At 45.8% G+C, this 16,509-nt stretch overlaps 1 protein-coding gene across 1 annotated transcript in view; it reads left to right on the forward strand.

Moving 5' to 3' along the window:
- Positions 1 to 16,509, forward strand: part of EXD3 (exonuclease 3'-5' domain containing 3) — a 292,428-nt gene that overhangs the window by 130,071 nt on the left and 145,848 nt on the right. The window contains exons 11-17 of the mRNA XM_009329052.1: positions 4,510 to 4,676; positions 9,715 to 9,853; positions 10,213 to 10,426; positions 11,155 to 11,264; positions 12,404 to 12,614; positions 13,732 to 13,898; positions 16,322 to 16,492. Of these exons, the coding sequence (XP_009327327.1) occupies positions 4,510 to 4,676; positions 9,715 to 9,853; positions 10,213 to 10,426; positions 11,155 to 11,264; positions 12,404 to 12,614; positions 13,732 to 13,898; positions 16,322 to 16,492 (1,179 nt within the window). The remainder of the gene's footprint in view (positions 1 to 4,509; positions 4,677 to 9,714; positions 9,854 to 10,212; positions 10,427 to 11,154; positions 11,265 to 12,403; positions 12,615 to 13,731; positions 13,899 to 16,321; positions 16,493 to 16,509) is intronic.

Raw genomic sequence — 16,509 nt, forward strand, 5'->3', positions numbered from 1 at the left:
GGGAAGCTGAGTCTCCTGATTCACAAAGCTGAAGCTAGGTAGTGTGAACATGCCCCAGGGAGCCACATTGCCAAAGCTTTGTTGAGAGAGAGAAGAAAGACCACTTCCCTGCCATTGATGTGGTAATGGCCTCCAGAACACTGAAGTGTGGCTCTGTCAATGACGCACTGATTGCTATCTGAAAGTCAGTCTTCTGGGATATGAATGGAGGCTATTTTGTTCTTCTTCAGTTCATAAATTAGTGCATCTGAGTAGCCAGTGCCTGTGAGCCAGAGAACAGCTCAAGTGGTGCGAAAGCACGGCTTTCTCATGCTTCTGTCTTTGTGCATTGACCATGGGTGAGTGGCCTGCTGCTTTCACAAGAAACCCTGTTCAGAAGTGAGTGTGGGTAAAGTTGGCGTCTTTTATCCGAGTGCCATCTATGTAAGATATCCAGAAGTCAGGATCCCCCTTCTCTCACGGAACAGGTTGTGACCCCTGGTCTGAGCTGGCACTGAGGGTCCCAGCTCCAGTCTCATGCATAAGGGACTTCCCTTCAATGACTTACTAATGATGACATACTACTGCAGCATCTCTCCATATAGTACAAATGATGCTAACTTCAAAACAGAAATCTCGAGCACAAATAAAATGAAGTAACAATGAAACTAACGCAGTAGGATGTTCTAGGGAATCTTTAAATAAAGGTGCCTGCACAGTACCTGCAGCACCGCAGTGAATTTAGAAATGCTGTTGGTGTCCTCCACTGCTTACAGTGGTTTTGTCCTTTCAAAGTCCAGGTTTCTTTTTTCCCTTTTAAAGTTGCTGGCTCTAAAATATTCTACTTGACATTTTATCTACACTAACAGGATTTTTTTTGTTGATTCTGGAAGCACTTGAGAACAGGGGAAATTGGCCAAGACATTCAAAAGTTAAATTAAAATCTGACTCTGCAAATAGCCAGTGTCACTGGTGTGAATAACTTCACTCTCGGGTAAAAGATACTGAGGGAAAGCGGAGAATTGTAGCGGACAGAAATGCAACTTAACACATACAGATAAAAGTAATCTAGGGTTGGCTAGGGTGACTTCCAAAGAAGATATTGGATAGTTGGATCCAAAATTATTGATAACAATGGAGGAATTCCTGATGCCATGGGTTAAGATGAGGACATTCCTAAGGTTGCTTTGCACTGGTTGTTGTGAGCTTTGTAAAGCATTCGGCTGGGTAAGAACAGGATTTACGGGTAGGTAATCTGCAGCAGTCATTTTGGAAAGCTTTAATCATGGGTTATTGTTGGTGTCAGGAGTTTTTGTGTGCACCTATGGATTAAAGAACGTATGATATGTCTAGAATTCAGAGAGGGATATAAACAAGCCTCACGGTATATATAATCTTCTCCTGCTCGGAGGTGCTGCTGATGTTGATCAGAACAACTGTGCCAGTTTCCTCTTGAAAAGTGTTCATTTACTGAAAACAAAATGCATGAAATGTCATCCCTAGTGAAACATTTGTCTCTGCATCTGTGCCCACATCTTCTGGGGCCAAAGTTTCCACATTCTTGCTTCTTGCAAAGCTGTTGCGGTGGAAGCCTTTCCCCTTTATAGCAATGTTGGTTTTTTTCAGTAAAAAACAAACAAAGCTACTTTCCATTTCAGAATGCAAGATGTAATATCTCTGCAGAGATTAACCTTCTTTCCAGAGTTGTTTTTGTGGTTGAAAGAATAAATCTGTTATCATTAAAATAAAAAAAAAAAAAATCTGCACCTCATTATTTCCAGAAATAAAGCTTACATAATGAGATTTATTAAGAATTGACTCTGGGTGAACTGAAGAGAGATCCAACCCCAAAGACTTTGTGTTCTAGAAGAAAGGCAGCAAGACAATAGGGTGGACACAGGGGAAGCTAGAAGAGGGAATTGCTCTGTGATGTTAATAAAAAAATATGTTATTTTTGGGAAGGACACTGAGAAGTGGCTTGGCATTTGTGGCAGGAGCAGTTATTCAAGCCTCCTTCACGTGTTAGGTGCTTGGCTGAGCTCAGTTGCATAAGGCAGAGATGCAAGAGATGCACAAAGTATCAGGACTGGCATGGCCGGGAGGAGAGATTCGGGAGGAAATGTAGAGGGCAAGAAGCATTAACATGATAGCTTATCCTTTCGTGCTCTGCCCCTTCCCTCGGTTCCCTCTTCTGCTTCTCTCCCGTAACTGAGCCCCTGGTTAGCTGCTGGACCTGCGTCCCGCTGACACTGGCTCTTTGCTGTGCCACCAACCTCTTAGGAGCAGCAGTAAAAATATTCCTCCACATATCCATGAGAAGAAATGTGGTTTGGCATTTGGCAGAGTTACAGGGGTGCAGACTTAGTGCTGAGGCAGCAGTTTTTATGAGCCGGCTGGCTTCTCGTGTGTGCTACCTGGGCTGCCAAACTTCCCTGTGGCTTTTCTTCCAAGCCTCCACCCCCTCCTGCACCTCTATGGGGTGGGTCATTCTTTTTTTCTTTCTTGCTTTCTTTTTTTCCTTCCCTTTTACCTTCGGGCCATCAACAGGTTTGTTTCCTGATCTCTGTGCAGGGTGTCTGCTTTGAAGACAACTTCTCACCTTTTAGTTACCGAAAGAATGTGAGGAATGAGGCCCCATGGCCCCAGCCTACCAACCCAGCTGGGCTCTGTTTGTACATGCAGTGGAGAAGGAGCAAGGTGCCTGCAGTCCCTGGGAGCAGACTCTGACCCTGCAAGCACTGCTTGGTGGGCAGCGAAGGAGAGATGGCAGTGGCATGTGTGGAGGGTGGGGATGGACTTTAAGTACGTATCTGAGCATTTCACTACACTGAGAAATACTTGTTGGTAGTGCCAGCAGCAGTATAGCCACGTAGCTACAGATCCTGATCCACCATGCAGAGTTTCAACTTGTTTTAGCAATTAAGTTTTCTTGACAATATTAACTTCTACGGCAGATCCATGAGTAAATCAGTCTGGCAAGAGGAGTGAGTTGCTGATCTGGCTGCAGTGGCTCTGGGATATTTGCAAGCGCAGGTGGGTTGGCTGGGCAGCAGGAGAGGGTTATTCCCACCCCCATGTAGCTGTCGTGACTGTCGGTGTCGTGGTGTTTATATTTCCTCTTACACCTGCATCCGCCAACAGGGTGAACAAGCAAAAGAGCTTTGGTGAATCCAGCTGTGGCAGTGGAGACTGTTATGGGCTCTATTTGTCTGCCCTGCCCCTTGCCAATAGCTGCTCCCTCATGCCGGGGTGGGCAGCGTGCCATGCTCCAGCCACTCTGGCTCACAGCTAGGTATTTGGGCTTAAACCACAGGCAGCCGTGAGTTTGCGCTTGTGCCCCCAGGCTCTGCAGCGTGCCGAGGCGCAGGCGCACGTTCGCTTCCGCCAGAGAACAGCTGGGAAGGGGGAACATCCTAAACTGTTTGCAGGTGCATGTAACGCAGGCTCCTACAGCGACACCTGAGATCGTTGTGTTTGTCCATACGGCTGAAGCAATAATCCAGTTGTCACATCCACAGAGGCCTTGAATAGACACAAAGGGAAGAATTTCTTGCACCCAACCCTAGTTCTTCACAGCTGGAGCAACTGCTCCGGGTTCCTCCTATGATCAGTGGAGGATCATATAAAGCAGGACTTTCAGAGTACATTTTGTACAACCTATTTCTGATGCAGGGTGACACCACTCACACCCTGGACCCCATCCGCAGTGCCGGCTGGGCCCGTGCTGGTAGCACAAGATGTCTGTCCGCACAGTGTGCTGTTGCATGCTGCTGGAGGCGGAACCTGGTGCTCCTGTTTTCACAGTGGTGTGTGCAGATGGGCTGTAGGCTGATGAGCGAGCCTTTTCCTCCCTGTGAACACCAAAGTCTGTCACTCAGGAAAGCTTTGCTGATGTGTCCTACGTGTAACGCATGTGTGACTGGCAATCCTAATTACTCGTCCAAATGCTCCCAAGGCTGGATGAGACCCCATGCTACTGTCTTACCTGGAGAGAGACTAAGCCATCCTATTGCCTCTCCGAGGGCATTAAGTCACAGCATCACTTCAGGGCTAGGTACAGGCACAAAATGGGACTAAACCAATCCAAACTCTTAGCCTTTCCATAATTACCTGCCTAACGAGCCCAAAGACCTTTACTGTCTGGTCAGTCACTGGTTCTGATTTTGCTTAATATAATCAGTATCTGAGCAATAATATGCTAGTCATCAGTCAGGCTAAATGGTATTGTTTTACCCTTGTTTCTCTGCATTGCACCTGCAAAGTGGTGTTCCCTGAACAAATAGCCATGCTGTCCAGGGGACCCAAGTACCCTGATGAGCTCTCAGTTAAAGTATGTGCTCTTCATCTCTTGGCAGAGAAGTGCAGCACTCACTGGGTTTGAACAAAATCACTCCTGCAGTGGGGGGATTCTTCCTCCTTTCTGCACTTGTCCAGGACCCCCTGGAGGATGCTGTCTCCTGAGAGGGGGTAGAAACACCCATGATGGAAATTGCACTGACAGTCTTCCTTCACCCTTGATTCCTCTTTCAGAGTACAGTTGGAGAGAATCGATGGCTTCAAGGGCACCTGATACAGTTACTAATCAGTTACTGTGATTTGAACACAGCGGCAAGATGGGCACAACGCTGCAATTTGCCCAAGGAGATGCTACCTTATGGAGTGGCTGATGAGCTTCAAAAGCTTCAGATCCAAGAGAGGTAAATACTCTGTTTCGTGCTTTTTCAATGTAGATTACTTATCATACAAGGACTACATATTTGCTTAAAATAATCTGCCACAATGCTTCCTTGGGGAGATAATTTTGCAAAAACTTCCTCAATTTACTCAGATTACATGTTGGCCATGTACATGCTACATTTGCTTTCATAAGCCTGGAAATGTCTGTGAAAGGTACATTTTAAACTCACTCCTGAGTACTTAGAAGCTGTATGAGGTTGCTTCAGGCCGCAGAGGGGTCTTCAGACTCCCTCTGCCAGATCAACAGCGCAAATGAAATGATGTGGGTAGGATCTGAATATGCGTCTGTTTTACTGAGTTGATTACATGTCTGTCAAAGTTTTCTATATACTCTGCATCCCCCACTGTACTGTAATCTGGTTTAATGCCTTTTAGGAGACTTACGGCCAAGAAAAGAATTTCAAAGTTCCTTAATTTTTTCTAATTGTATTTATTTTCTTCCTCCTTTGACAGCTCATAAGCCATTTTTCATCCCAGTCTGTAATTTTTGCCTCATCCAAAGCTTTCAGAAGTAATGGGAATTTTTGACATTTGGGGTCAGATGCCAGAAGAGTTGCATTAATTGAATTTGGGTTAAAACCAGACTCTCTGGCACAAATTTACCAAGTGAGCTTAAGAAGCCTTTAGCCCCCTAATTAGCCTCTGTCCCCTTTTCTTCCTCTAATGCAATCCCAATAACACAGTGCCATGGTTCCTCTCCTGCTTTGGGACCCCCATGTTGTATGCAGCAGATTAGCCTGCAGTAGCTGCAGTTCCTCTCCTGATGGGAGCTTCATCCTGTTGCATGACTTGAAACAAGAGTACAAAGGCAGAGGTACAAAAAAAGAATTGAAAAAGCCTTATATTAAGAAGGGTTCTTACAACTCCTTGATTTCAAGTGCACAGAACTGTGCAAACAGCCCCAGTCAAGGATCTCTGTGAACCTGCTGATGTAGGAGGAGCAGAGGGGAAGGATGGAGGGAAGAGGATGGCCAGGTTCCATGCTGTGTGTAGACAAAGCTGTGCGAAGTTGAGAAGAGGCTCAAAATTTAGGAAGGCACACATAGCCACCTTAACTGCTAGGAGCTGTCTGATCCCCACAGCAAGCTAGATCTGGAGGAGTACCAGGGCGTTGTAGTTCTGGTTCTGGGTATTCTGTGCTGGCCCAAGGTCATCCTCTTCATGCAACAATATCCCAGGCAGTTGCTCAGCTATGCTGTGTAGAGGAAGAAGGGCTGTATTTGAAAAAATGACTCAATGCAAATGATTTGCTGAGCCCCAATAACTCACTTTTATACTCACATGAGTGATGGTGTATCTGCCATGCTTCAGTGACTCTGTCCACGAGATGTTTAAGCAAATTATTCAGAGATAGCCATGTTTGACACCCTTTTTTAAACCTTTTTTTTCCCTGCAGAAAAGCCTGCACATATGCAGGCTACTGCAAGTCTTGAGGAACTGCAGAGCTTGCAGATGATACTGCATGAGGGTCCTGTTAGGATCTCACCCAGGACTGCACAGGAGATCTGGAACCTCGGGCTGGATGAGGTCTGGCTGGTAGTCCCATCAACACACAGCCCAGTAGCCACACGTGTTCGTGAGCCAAACTCCTGCAAGGCTTCAGGCTACCACAGTCCTTGGGTTCAGAGTAATTACGCAGTCACCTTGCTGGTCTGCTACAATCAAGCAGCATTTTCTCTGCTCATTCATGTGCAGGAATTCATCTAATTGGATTCTGTGCACACAAGAGGACTTATCCCTGAATGCTCAATGCAAATTCAGGAGAGCTCTGGGCTGTGTGGTTGGAGTGCAGCATAGCTCAAAGCCTTGCTGTCATACAAGGAGGAATCATGTGTTTCCAGGTAGAGTCAAGGCTTTTGTCAAAAACAGAAGAGAGGAAGCAGTGATAATTTTTGGGTTCCTTAGGACTCTTCCATTGTTGTACACATCAGTCACCTTATTGCAGGGTGTTGTGCTTGACTGGACTTGGCACCATTTGCCTGATGTCTCTCTTACCCTCACTGGTGAAATATGTTGGGTTTTTTTTTTTAGCATGGAGATTGGTGTTTCTAGTTCAGAAGCCAGGTGAGATTAGAGGAAAGTTTGTGGGAAAATCTTGACCACTCCTGGGAGGTAACTATTTACAACTTTGTGCAAGCTGATAGCTCATATCTTTAGCATCCTGCAAACATAGCCCTTGAAGCCTGTAATACGAGGGAGTAACTTCCTATATGGAGCTCAACTTCTCAGTGTATATGATGAAAAACTGAATCTGATTTGAAATGGACTGTGTGCCCAGGAGGAGTTGATGAGGACATCGTACATTGCCTGTTTGGGGAGGAATAAAGCCAGCAGAAAGTCAATGAGTCAATGATCCCTGGGTAGCAAGTATTTCGCTTTCAGCGCCGTGCTCTCGGTGTGAGAAGCAGAGGCAGGGTCCCTCTTGGCATGGCTGTTGCACGAGTCTGCATGCCCATGCTCATCTGCTACCTCGCGTGGTCTGGGGCTTTCGCCTGTTGCTGCAGAGCGTGCAGTTGTATGCAGATGATTTGGGTGCTTCCTTTTACCGTATGTTCTTAGCGCAGGACTTTCCTACTGGTGTCATATGTCAGAATAATGAACTCAGCTAACAGTTAGGATCTGTCACTGGCTGCCTGGTTAATGCCAACACCTCACTAGGGGATAAGGAGACCATTTTAAGAAGACCAAGCCTGAGACTGAGCAAGGTTACCTGCTCTGACAGGTTTATCATCAGGTTTGTTGTCTTTAACATTACAGCAAATTTCCATCTCCTGGAAGAGGTGTTTATGCAAAAACTGCAGCTTTCATAACTAAAAATTGTTTTTTTGGAGCATAGATTGGACTAACTTGAATTACGTAGAAGGTGAATAAGAACACGGTGTATTATTATTATTTTTTAATGCTGATGATTTTGGGAGGGTCTCACAGATGGCCTTGAACAGTTCATGTGCTGAGCTTCATGGATCTGATCTTTCTCCTAGTGCAGTCTGCACTAGTTCATATTCGAGCCCCATGTAACCTCAGGAAATGTGACACAGATGTAATCACCCTTGAAACACTGTCTGCAAAGGCCCACTTCTCCAGATGGTACATGGCTTTCTTGGAGCACAGGAAACTCTTGTCTGTCTAGGACATGCTTCTGCTTAGCTCTGATGCATTGCTGGAGCTGCCCTCCTCCTCCCTCCTGAAGCTGCACCAGCCGCCAGTTGGGAGCCAGAAGGTTTTTGCATGAGGTGTAATCCCTTGAAACACAAAGGGGTGGTTAACAGGAGTGTGACTTAGCCACAGATTCTGTGCGTCTAGAAAGATGAAAAACATCACTACGTCTCTCTGCTCTGGGAATCCTGTGTTGTGTATGGGTGGAGTGAAGGCATGCCGATTAGGATGTGCTCTGCCGTTCATGAGGAGTTGTGACAGATGAGTAAAACCCTTTGTGCCCCAGTTTACTCATCCAGTCATGATACCTGCTGCAGTAGCTGCTATAAAATCAGCGGAGCCATGGAACCTAATAAAACAGTCTGTCTGCCTTATTTATTGAGCTAACAAAGCAGCAGGTTCCCAGAGAGGGTGTTCACGCTGTAGAGAACAAGGTGGTACCAGCATATAAATGACATCATCTCTGCCACTGGTCACATCGCATGCAGTTCCTGAATGCTGCAGGTGAGAATATTCCTGGAGACCTGAGACTGCACACCTTCATTAAATATTTTACACAAATATTGACTTCCCCATGCACACAAACCCACGGAAAAGAGTGTTTGTACAGTGAAAGCTGCTATGCCACAGAATTAGTCACACAGTCCCCTAAACATAAGGTTAGTAAATAGTTTCTCAAATAATAAACCATTTCAAGTCTCTGTGGGAAAGAGACTATCCAGAAATTTGTGATATGTCCAAAATAGCTGGATATTTTTTATTAGTTTCTTTTCCTCTGATTGCATCATCTGGCTGAGACACCACAGCAATATGCTGACCTTCCAGTTACAAGGCCATTTCAAGAGACTCTGCTGCATTCTGAAAAGAAAATGTGCTGTGTAAGATCCTGTTGTAGGAAATCAGTTAGCTCATTTCTGCAGGCATCTTCCAACATTCCCAGGGTATTAATACACAGATACTGAATTTCTCTGTGTGGTGCCATCTGAAACCCAAATGGAGGGAGTAGCACAAGCAAGGCACTCGCTCGGTGGGTTCAGCTGGCTGTCTTCCCCTAAATATAGGCTTTGAAACTTCATTTCTGAACTTTTCTCATTTCATACCTGTGCAATGTAGGACAAATGTTCTTGTGCAACCTGTGCAGACATTTTACAGGGAAGGGGATGGAGGAGAAGAAGCTGGATAGCATCAGGGAGCTTCATGAAGCCTTCCCAAGCCATTGCACTATAAAATGATGAGGCAGATTCACCCGTTCCCAGCTGGTAGTGACCTTGGTGTGGAGCAGTCTGAGAGTCTCTTTCTGAGCCAGTTTATGCTGTGGGGAAGTGTGAAGCTCCTGTTTGGACACAGTGCTGGTCAGAGCTGACTTCTCTGTCATGTATTATACCGTGGGAGCTAGCAGACTTTCATGTTAACCTCGAGGGCAAAAAGCAGTAAATCTAAAATGTGTTGTCTCTGAATGTGGAAACAGCTGCCCAACTTTGTCATCCAAGTCGCATCAGTTCTGGGAAAGAGAGCTGAGCATTGAGGACAGAGCTTGGGACTCTGACTCCAGCAAGTGTTTTGGTTTGGGTGTTCTCTGCAGTGGATACAGTGCATGTGCGTGGTGAGGTCTCGGATACAGTGCCATTTCTGCGATAGGAATAAAAAGAGAGGATGAATCAAGATGAAAGAGTCTGCGATTACAGGGAAAATGAGGAGAGAGAGGGTAAGAGAAAGAGTTGAGTGGCATGGGGAAATAGAGGGCCAGGGTGAAATAAGGGGCTTAAGACTTCCTGATGTTCCTCCAGTCCAGGATTCCCTCTCATTGCATGGCTTAAATCTGTTGCATCTGATTCTGTGTAGGGTAGAAGATGCCGCAAAAGCAGATAATTATGAAGAGAGTAAGAAGAAGGACTATTACCAGCTTCCAATTCCACGGGCAAATATTCACTTCCTGCAGACATGGGAGGAGACACTGCAGTGCTGGGAAAAGGTGCTGCAGGTGAGTGTGACTGGTATTTACTTTGCAGGGTCAAGGAGCAGAAACTCCGTAGCAGGCTGGTACGCAGGGTTGTATGTGGGCCACTGCCATCAAATGTCTCCCTCCCCAGGTCGAGAACAGCTGCTTCCTTTAGGCTTGTCTGATCTGGGGAACGTGGTGGGAATTGTTATGCCAGGAAAGGTCCCCGCAGGGGTAACTCAGGTGTGCTGCGAAAGTTACTTGTCTCTGTAGCTGTTTGCACACTAGCAAAGAGATGCAGTTGTTGGAAAGGAAATGCTTGTGTTCTGGACAGGGACTGTCCAGGCTACTTTCAAGCATAGACAGTCTCTAAGTGAAGAAAGCATTTGTCTGCGTTGCAGCCTGGGCAGGTTGTTGGCATTGACATGGAGTGGAGGCCTTCATTCGGCATGGTCGGGAAGCCCCGTGTCTCCCTCCTTCAACTCGCTCTGAAGGATGAGGTGTTCCTGCTTGACTTGCCACGGCTCCTCGAGCAAGCTGAGACGGAGGGTGAGAAGGAGAAGCTTCCCCATTTCATCCAGATGCTCTATTCAGATGCAGCCATCACTAAACTAGGTAACATGCATCTCTTCTCCCCACCTCGGGTCTTTACACAGCTTATTTTGTGTAACTCCTAGATCCTCTTGGGGTTGTCATTCTCTAAATCCACGTATCACAGAACCAGCTTTTGTAGCCCTGGGTATTCAAATACTGCCATGCCAGGAAGCAGGGTGACCAGTGTAACTGGGAATGATAGAAATGTCTCCCCATTTCAGGTCAGACCCAAGATTTTTGATTTAGCCTCACCCCTCGGACTTGGGATTGTCTTAGTTCCATACTAAACCCTGACTTGCACCCAACCTTCAGAGGTCTCAGAAAGTCTGCCATCCAGAGCTTTCTGGATTTGCTGGCCCTGTCCCAAAGCCGCTGTGCCGGACACCAGAGCTCTCTGTCTTACCATACCTGCTTTTAGATTCTGTCTGGAGGCTTTTGACAGGAGTTGTTAAACCCAGAGTTCAAGGGCAAATTCATAATTGCCTTTCACTGACCTAGCAGATTTTAAGTAAGTTGATCTTAAACTCAGCATTTTTCATCCACCTCTTCTCTCCCAATCTTGATCTGCAAGAGTATCTCTTAGGAACAGGAGAGACGGGAGTTTGCCTTGTTCCCTATCTGAACAGTCCTTCCACTAATGTTTATAAATATATTGTCAGCATTTTAAGTCTGAACTAGAAAAAGCTGCGGTGCATTAGCCATGATTTGAGTTTTCCTACCTGTGTGATTTGTGCTCTTTTTTTCTCTAGGTTATGGGATATCTGGAGACCTTAGCAGCCTTGCAGCCACGTGGTCTGCTTTGAAAGGCACGGATAAGCAAGCACAAGGTGTGGTGGACCTACTCACAGTAGACAAACAAGTAAGGATGAACACATGAAGACAGGGAATACTGTGTCTCCTGCGTGTGCTCATAGATAACTGTCATGAATTCACAGCATTGTCTTTTTGTATTCTGTATTGGCAGGGAGATGGCTAAATGAGTAAATAGACCTTTTCCGCTTGTGGTTTTGAGGGTAATGTGATTCTGTAAAGAAAGACAGAAGCATTTGGTTTTCATCAACTAAAAAGTTAGAGCTTGATATACTAATAACTTTTTTCATCGCCTTTATAAAAGCTATGAAAAAGCAATTGAAATGGAGACATAGCTCCATTCAGATAGGACAAAATTTCTGAGCACAAGTCATACGTGAACTCGGTAAGAGTAAATTATTGTAGAAATTCTGATATTCCAAGATCATGCAGTATTGAAGCGGATATTATGGAGTTAATGATTTGTAGAGAACTCGTAATGTTCGTAGGAGGGCTGCTGGTAGATTCAGTACAGGAATTTCTGTTCAGCTGAAGTACAGCTGTCTCTGGGTTTGCACACAGTAGTTTTTATCCGTCTGCAGAAATGTTAAGGGCCACCATTTTAACGGGTAAAATTTAGAGTGTGTTTAAGGCTGTGGGTTGGGGTGAACCCAGATCTTTGGGACTGATAGCTTAACCTGGGAAGTGCTGCAGGGTCTGAAGTACCTGCCGACAGCTATTGCCTCAGTTTAATCTGAGAAATGGCAACTGCAGAAAGGCCGTTGCCCACTGTGTTACAGGAATACTTTTTCTCACTGGAACTAGGAGGAGAAAGGTGCTGAACTACTGCTGCTGTTCTTTTATTGAGTTGGTGCCCAACAGCCTCCAGCATGGCTGAGCACCCTGCAAACCTCTGAGAAGTCACAGTCACAGCCCCACTGCTCTGATGCAATGCTGTACGACAATGCACTTTTTTTCCTTCCCTGGCTATGAAACAGATTTCTTTCCCGCAAGTGTGTTTGTTAAACAAATAACCGGATGCCGTATATATCTAATGCCATCCCAGCCCTTGTCTGAGACAACGGGATTCAATATGCCAGGCAAGAGATAAAAAAGATAGGGTTGCTGCATGGCCCCACCCACTGGAATAGGAGGTGTTGTGGAAGTTGTTTTATAGCCATGTGTTTTATATCTTTTTCTTTCCATCAGCTGCAGAAGAGCTCCATTGACTGGAAGAAGGGTGGCCGGAAGGTCGATGTACCGTCCCCGGAGCAGAGCTACAAGGATAGAGGGTTCAGGCAGCCAGAGAAAGGACTCAGCCTCTTGGTGCAACATGTGCTGGGGAAACCTCTAGATAAAACAGAGCAGCTGTCTAACTGGGAGAAACGGCCTCTCCGGGAGGAACAGATCCTCTATGCAGGTCTGGTCACTGACTCTGGGGCAAGGTGCTACAGATTGTCCGTTACAGGCTGTGTTTGTCTGTTCTGTGTCACCAGGAAAATTGTTAAGTAGCAAACAAAGAAAATGGCTTTGCAGATTAGTTCCTGTTCAGAGAAGCCAGCGCATGTTATGTTTGTCCTTTTGCAGACATGGCTTTAATGGTTGAAGTTTAAACTGTCCAGTGATTCATTATTTCCCTTATGAAAAAATTCCTGTGCTTTGCAGATTTTGTCTGATGAAACATCACCTCAGTGGAAACTCCTCTCAGTAACTGAAAGGAAGAAAGTCCACTTCCTTCTACCTCATTTCACAGCCTTTCTGGGCTGTATTCATTTGTCATAGTGAAGTGCTTGTTAGAGCAGGGTTAAAAATGGGTAGACATGGTGTCAGAAACTGCAGCACAGAATCGGTACTGTGGAGGGACCAGTGTAGTTTATTGCTGATTACCCCAGAGTCAGAAGTCTGGGACTAAATCTTTTCCTGAGGCATCAAAGGACAGTCTACTGAAGCGAACTAGCCCTTTGTTAAATTCAGCTATCCTTGAAGCTGACACAGTTCCCACAAAAGTCAGTCACCAGGACTTGTAAAACTGGCTTGGAGACTTAGACAGTTCCTGCTGCAAGGAACAGAGGCCGCATGGCAGTGTGTGTGGGCAGGTGATTGCAAACAACTCGGTTATTACTTTTTAAGATATTACAACTAATGGGGAAGTTATGTTCCCATAGCTGAGATGCGGTAATAAACCATGGGCAAGCCGCTGCTCGGTAACAATGGGGAGTAAAGTGGGTTGGCTGAAGCTATCTTACGTGGTGGTTTGAACAGGCACACTACAATTGGCATTACGTTAGAGTCAGAGGCAGCAGCGGGCCTGTCACTTTTTGAGCTTCTCTGCCTTGGCTCTTTGTGATCGTGTGTTAGGTTATGATGCTCACTGAATCAGTAAAAAGAGTGCGGGGTATGACATTAGTAAGCTGGAGCTTCACAGGTTGTTTGTGTTCAGTGGCATTTACAAAGGCCAGGGTTCTTCCTTGCATCAGGCAAACCTCTGTTTTACTTTTGAATGAAACCAGTTGAGGCTCATATTCCATTTTTTTCAGCTTCAGATGCATACTGTTTGCTGGAGATCTACGAGAAACTCTGTAAGGATCCAGCAAGCTTTGGTCTGAGTTCAGACCTGACTAAGAGCCTGGTGGGAAAAACAAGCATAAAACCCAGGGCAAAGAAGCAGCTGAATAAACAAGAAGTACCCTCACCTTCTGGACAGGTTTGTAAACATCTTCAAAGAGCTGCATGTTGCTCAAGACCCCTGCAAATCATATGTTGCCTTGTCTCTCAGTCATACTATTAGCTATGCATGGCATGACTGTTTGTAGTCTGTTCTCAGGACTATTGCAGCAAACATCTTCCTCGCTCCTCCCCTTTACTGGTAAGATGTGCTTTCTCCTTTGCATGCCTTGGTTCAGCTTTCCCTGTAATTTTAGGTTCGTTTGTCTTCACAAAATTTTGGTGCAGATCTGTGTGGCAGAATCCAGCTAACCTTGCTGGTAGAAATGTTCCTTCCACATTTCCTCAGTGGTGTGAGTTTGAATTCTGTGGCCTAGGTGTTGCATCAATGAGGTTTCAAAACTGACTTCCTTACTTTTGCTTTTAACTGAGCTTCTACACTTTGGTTTCACATTGGGAATGCCTCCTTTATTGCATCTGGAGTAGACGTCTGCAAAGTTAAAAACAAACATTCGACCAAAAAAGTCTTTCTGCCGATGGCTTGTCTCTGTCTCCCTGCCCACCACCGCACACTCCATGACTGGCCTCCCCTGCAATGTATGTTGTGACAGAGCCTTAAAACTCTGCTGGCCATAACTTGGAGCTGTGCGACTCTGCTTAAGTATCTTGGAATGTGACTGGTCCCTCTCTCTCAGTAATAAAGTTTTAGTTTTAAAATGCAACCATCTGGTTGTTTATGCACCTGTGAAAACATTAGCAGAAAAACAGTTTTGTTTATTAACTGAGAATACTCACTATGGCTGTGTATCCTTCTGAGTAGTCCCAACTGTGCACTTAGCTCCTGAAGTCAATACTACCTTCCATGGTTGGACTGAGATGCTATTGATTGTAGCCACCTTTGCAGGATCTTCCTTATAAAGTGTGTGTAAATGTACAGTATCCCATTAGTCTTAGTCAGGCAGTAGAACACAAAGCTGCTCGGTAGTTTCCTAAGCACTCTGCTTAGGAATATTGTATGTTACAACAGATCTGACTGGCTGCTGCAGAGATGGGAAAAGTAAGTACTTCAGGCTTGAATTACCTTGTGAACTCACGGGTCATCTTTGTGTTCTGTACGGTCAGATTCATTAAGCGAGAAGTAGTTGGTAAAACCTGGACTGGGACTCAAAAAAGCAGACTTTTCCTGACTCTGCATCCTGCATGACTCCAAGCTCTCTTTCCCAGTGTTTCCTGGTCCACTATCTGAAGTGGGGCTAATGACACTATTCTCCTTTATAAGCTTTTTGCTCTCTGCTGGCATGAAACATGAGAAAAAAGCTACATATGACATTGCTGGCCGTTGAATAAACACTAGCTAAGAGCCAGCTGCTGCTCCTTTACATCTGTTTGAACAGAAGCAGCAGCACAGGGTTAGTGTTTTCCAAGTACCTCAACATCGAAGGGTCAGCTTGATCCGTTATCACAGCACTCCGATGTCTCAGGGCACAACTGCATGCAGTAAGGGTCCTTGCAGGAGCCGATGACAGTCCAGTCTACCCAGCGCTGCAGAGCTTTGAGTGCATGTACCAGCTTCTGGGAGGTGCAGCATCACACAGACTGAGCTCTCAGATCTGAGCCTAGTTCACATGGTCAGCCCAGGTGTATCTGCATGGTGTGCCGTAGCATTTCCAGGCCTGAGTCAACTCCTGCAGAGTTAATCTGCAATGCTGCAGTAACTGTCTGGTTCCAAAGACAGCGTAGCCCTGCATAGGTGGTGGCTGTGTGCTTCAGTCATCCCAGCTGCATTCAAGTTCCTGGAGGCAAAGCTGAACATTGGAGGTTCCTTAATAACTTCCCTTCTCCATGAATTTAGCTATTGTACTTCTGGGAGCTTCCCAACGACAAAGTCTCCAACTGCAGGAACTCCCCCAGCAGCAGACATTTGAAATAAAATAAACAGAATTCAGGCACTGCCTATTTTTAAACTTCCGAAGATAACAAAGCTGACGTGGTTGCTTTGTCTACCTGTTTCTCCCTCTGTCTGTCAGATCCCCTTCCCAAATCATAACTTTGGCACATGTATATTAATTGCAGTCTAATTCGATAGGGAAATAGCAGTCTTGAAGGTGTGTTTCTGTGACTTCATGAAAATGAATGTCTGTGTAGAGCATAGAAGGCCAGGCTGGTAATTCTCCAGGGAAAGGCTGCAGATCCCCGGTTTGGGTGGCTAGCTGGCCAGTGAGTGAATGCCCCATTCAGAATTAGCCCCATCATGTGCTGCCTCCTGCCCAAGTGGTAGGTGGGCAATGTAGAAAGGACATGAAGGAGGAACTAGAGGTGTTGCAGAGCATGGGGGAAATTGTAATACAGGTGGTAGGGGACAGTTGAATTTGCCATGGCGGGTGAATGCAGGGAAGCAAAACACAAATGTACTGGAAATCAGCCTTCTGTTCTGCTGCTTACGGATCTCTTGCCTTTCTGTAGCAATGCAAAGGATCCAAAAAGGAGACCTCGTGTCCCCCTGCTCCCATCTCCCCAAAGGAGTTCAGTGTGGTCTGCGATAACATGCTGCAAGGCCTCGGGCGCTATCTTCGCTGCCTTGGAGTAGATGTCCGGATGCTGGAGAATGAGGATGACCATAGGAAAGCTGCTGAGGTTAGTTGGGGGGGGGG

This window comes from Pygoscelis adeliae, unplaced genomic scaffold, assembly GCF_000699105.1.
Source record: "Pygoscelis adeliae isolate BGI_AS28 unplaced genomic scaffold, ASM69910v1 Scaffold397, whole genome shotgun sequence".
Lineage (NCBI taxonomy): Eukaryota > Metazoa > Chordata > Aves > Sphenisciformes > Spheniscidae > Pygoscelis > Pygoscelis adeliae.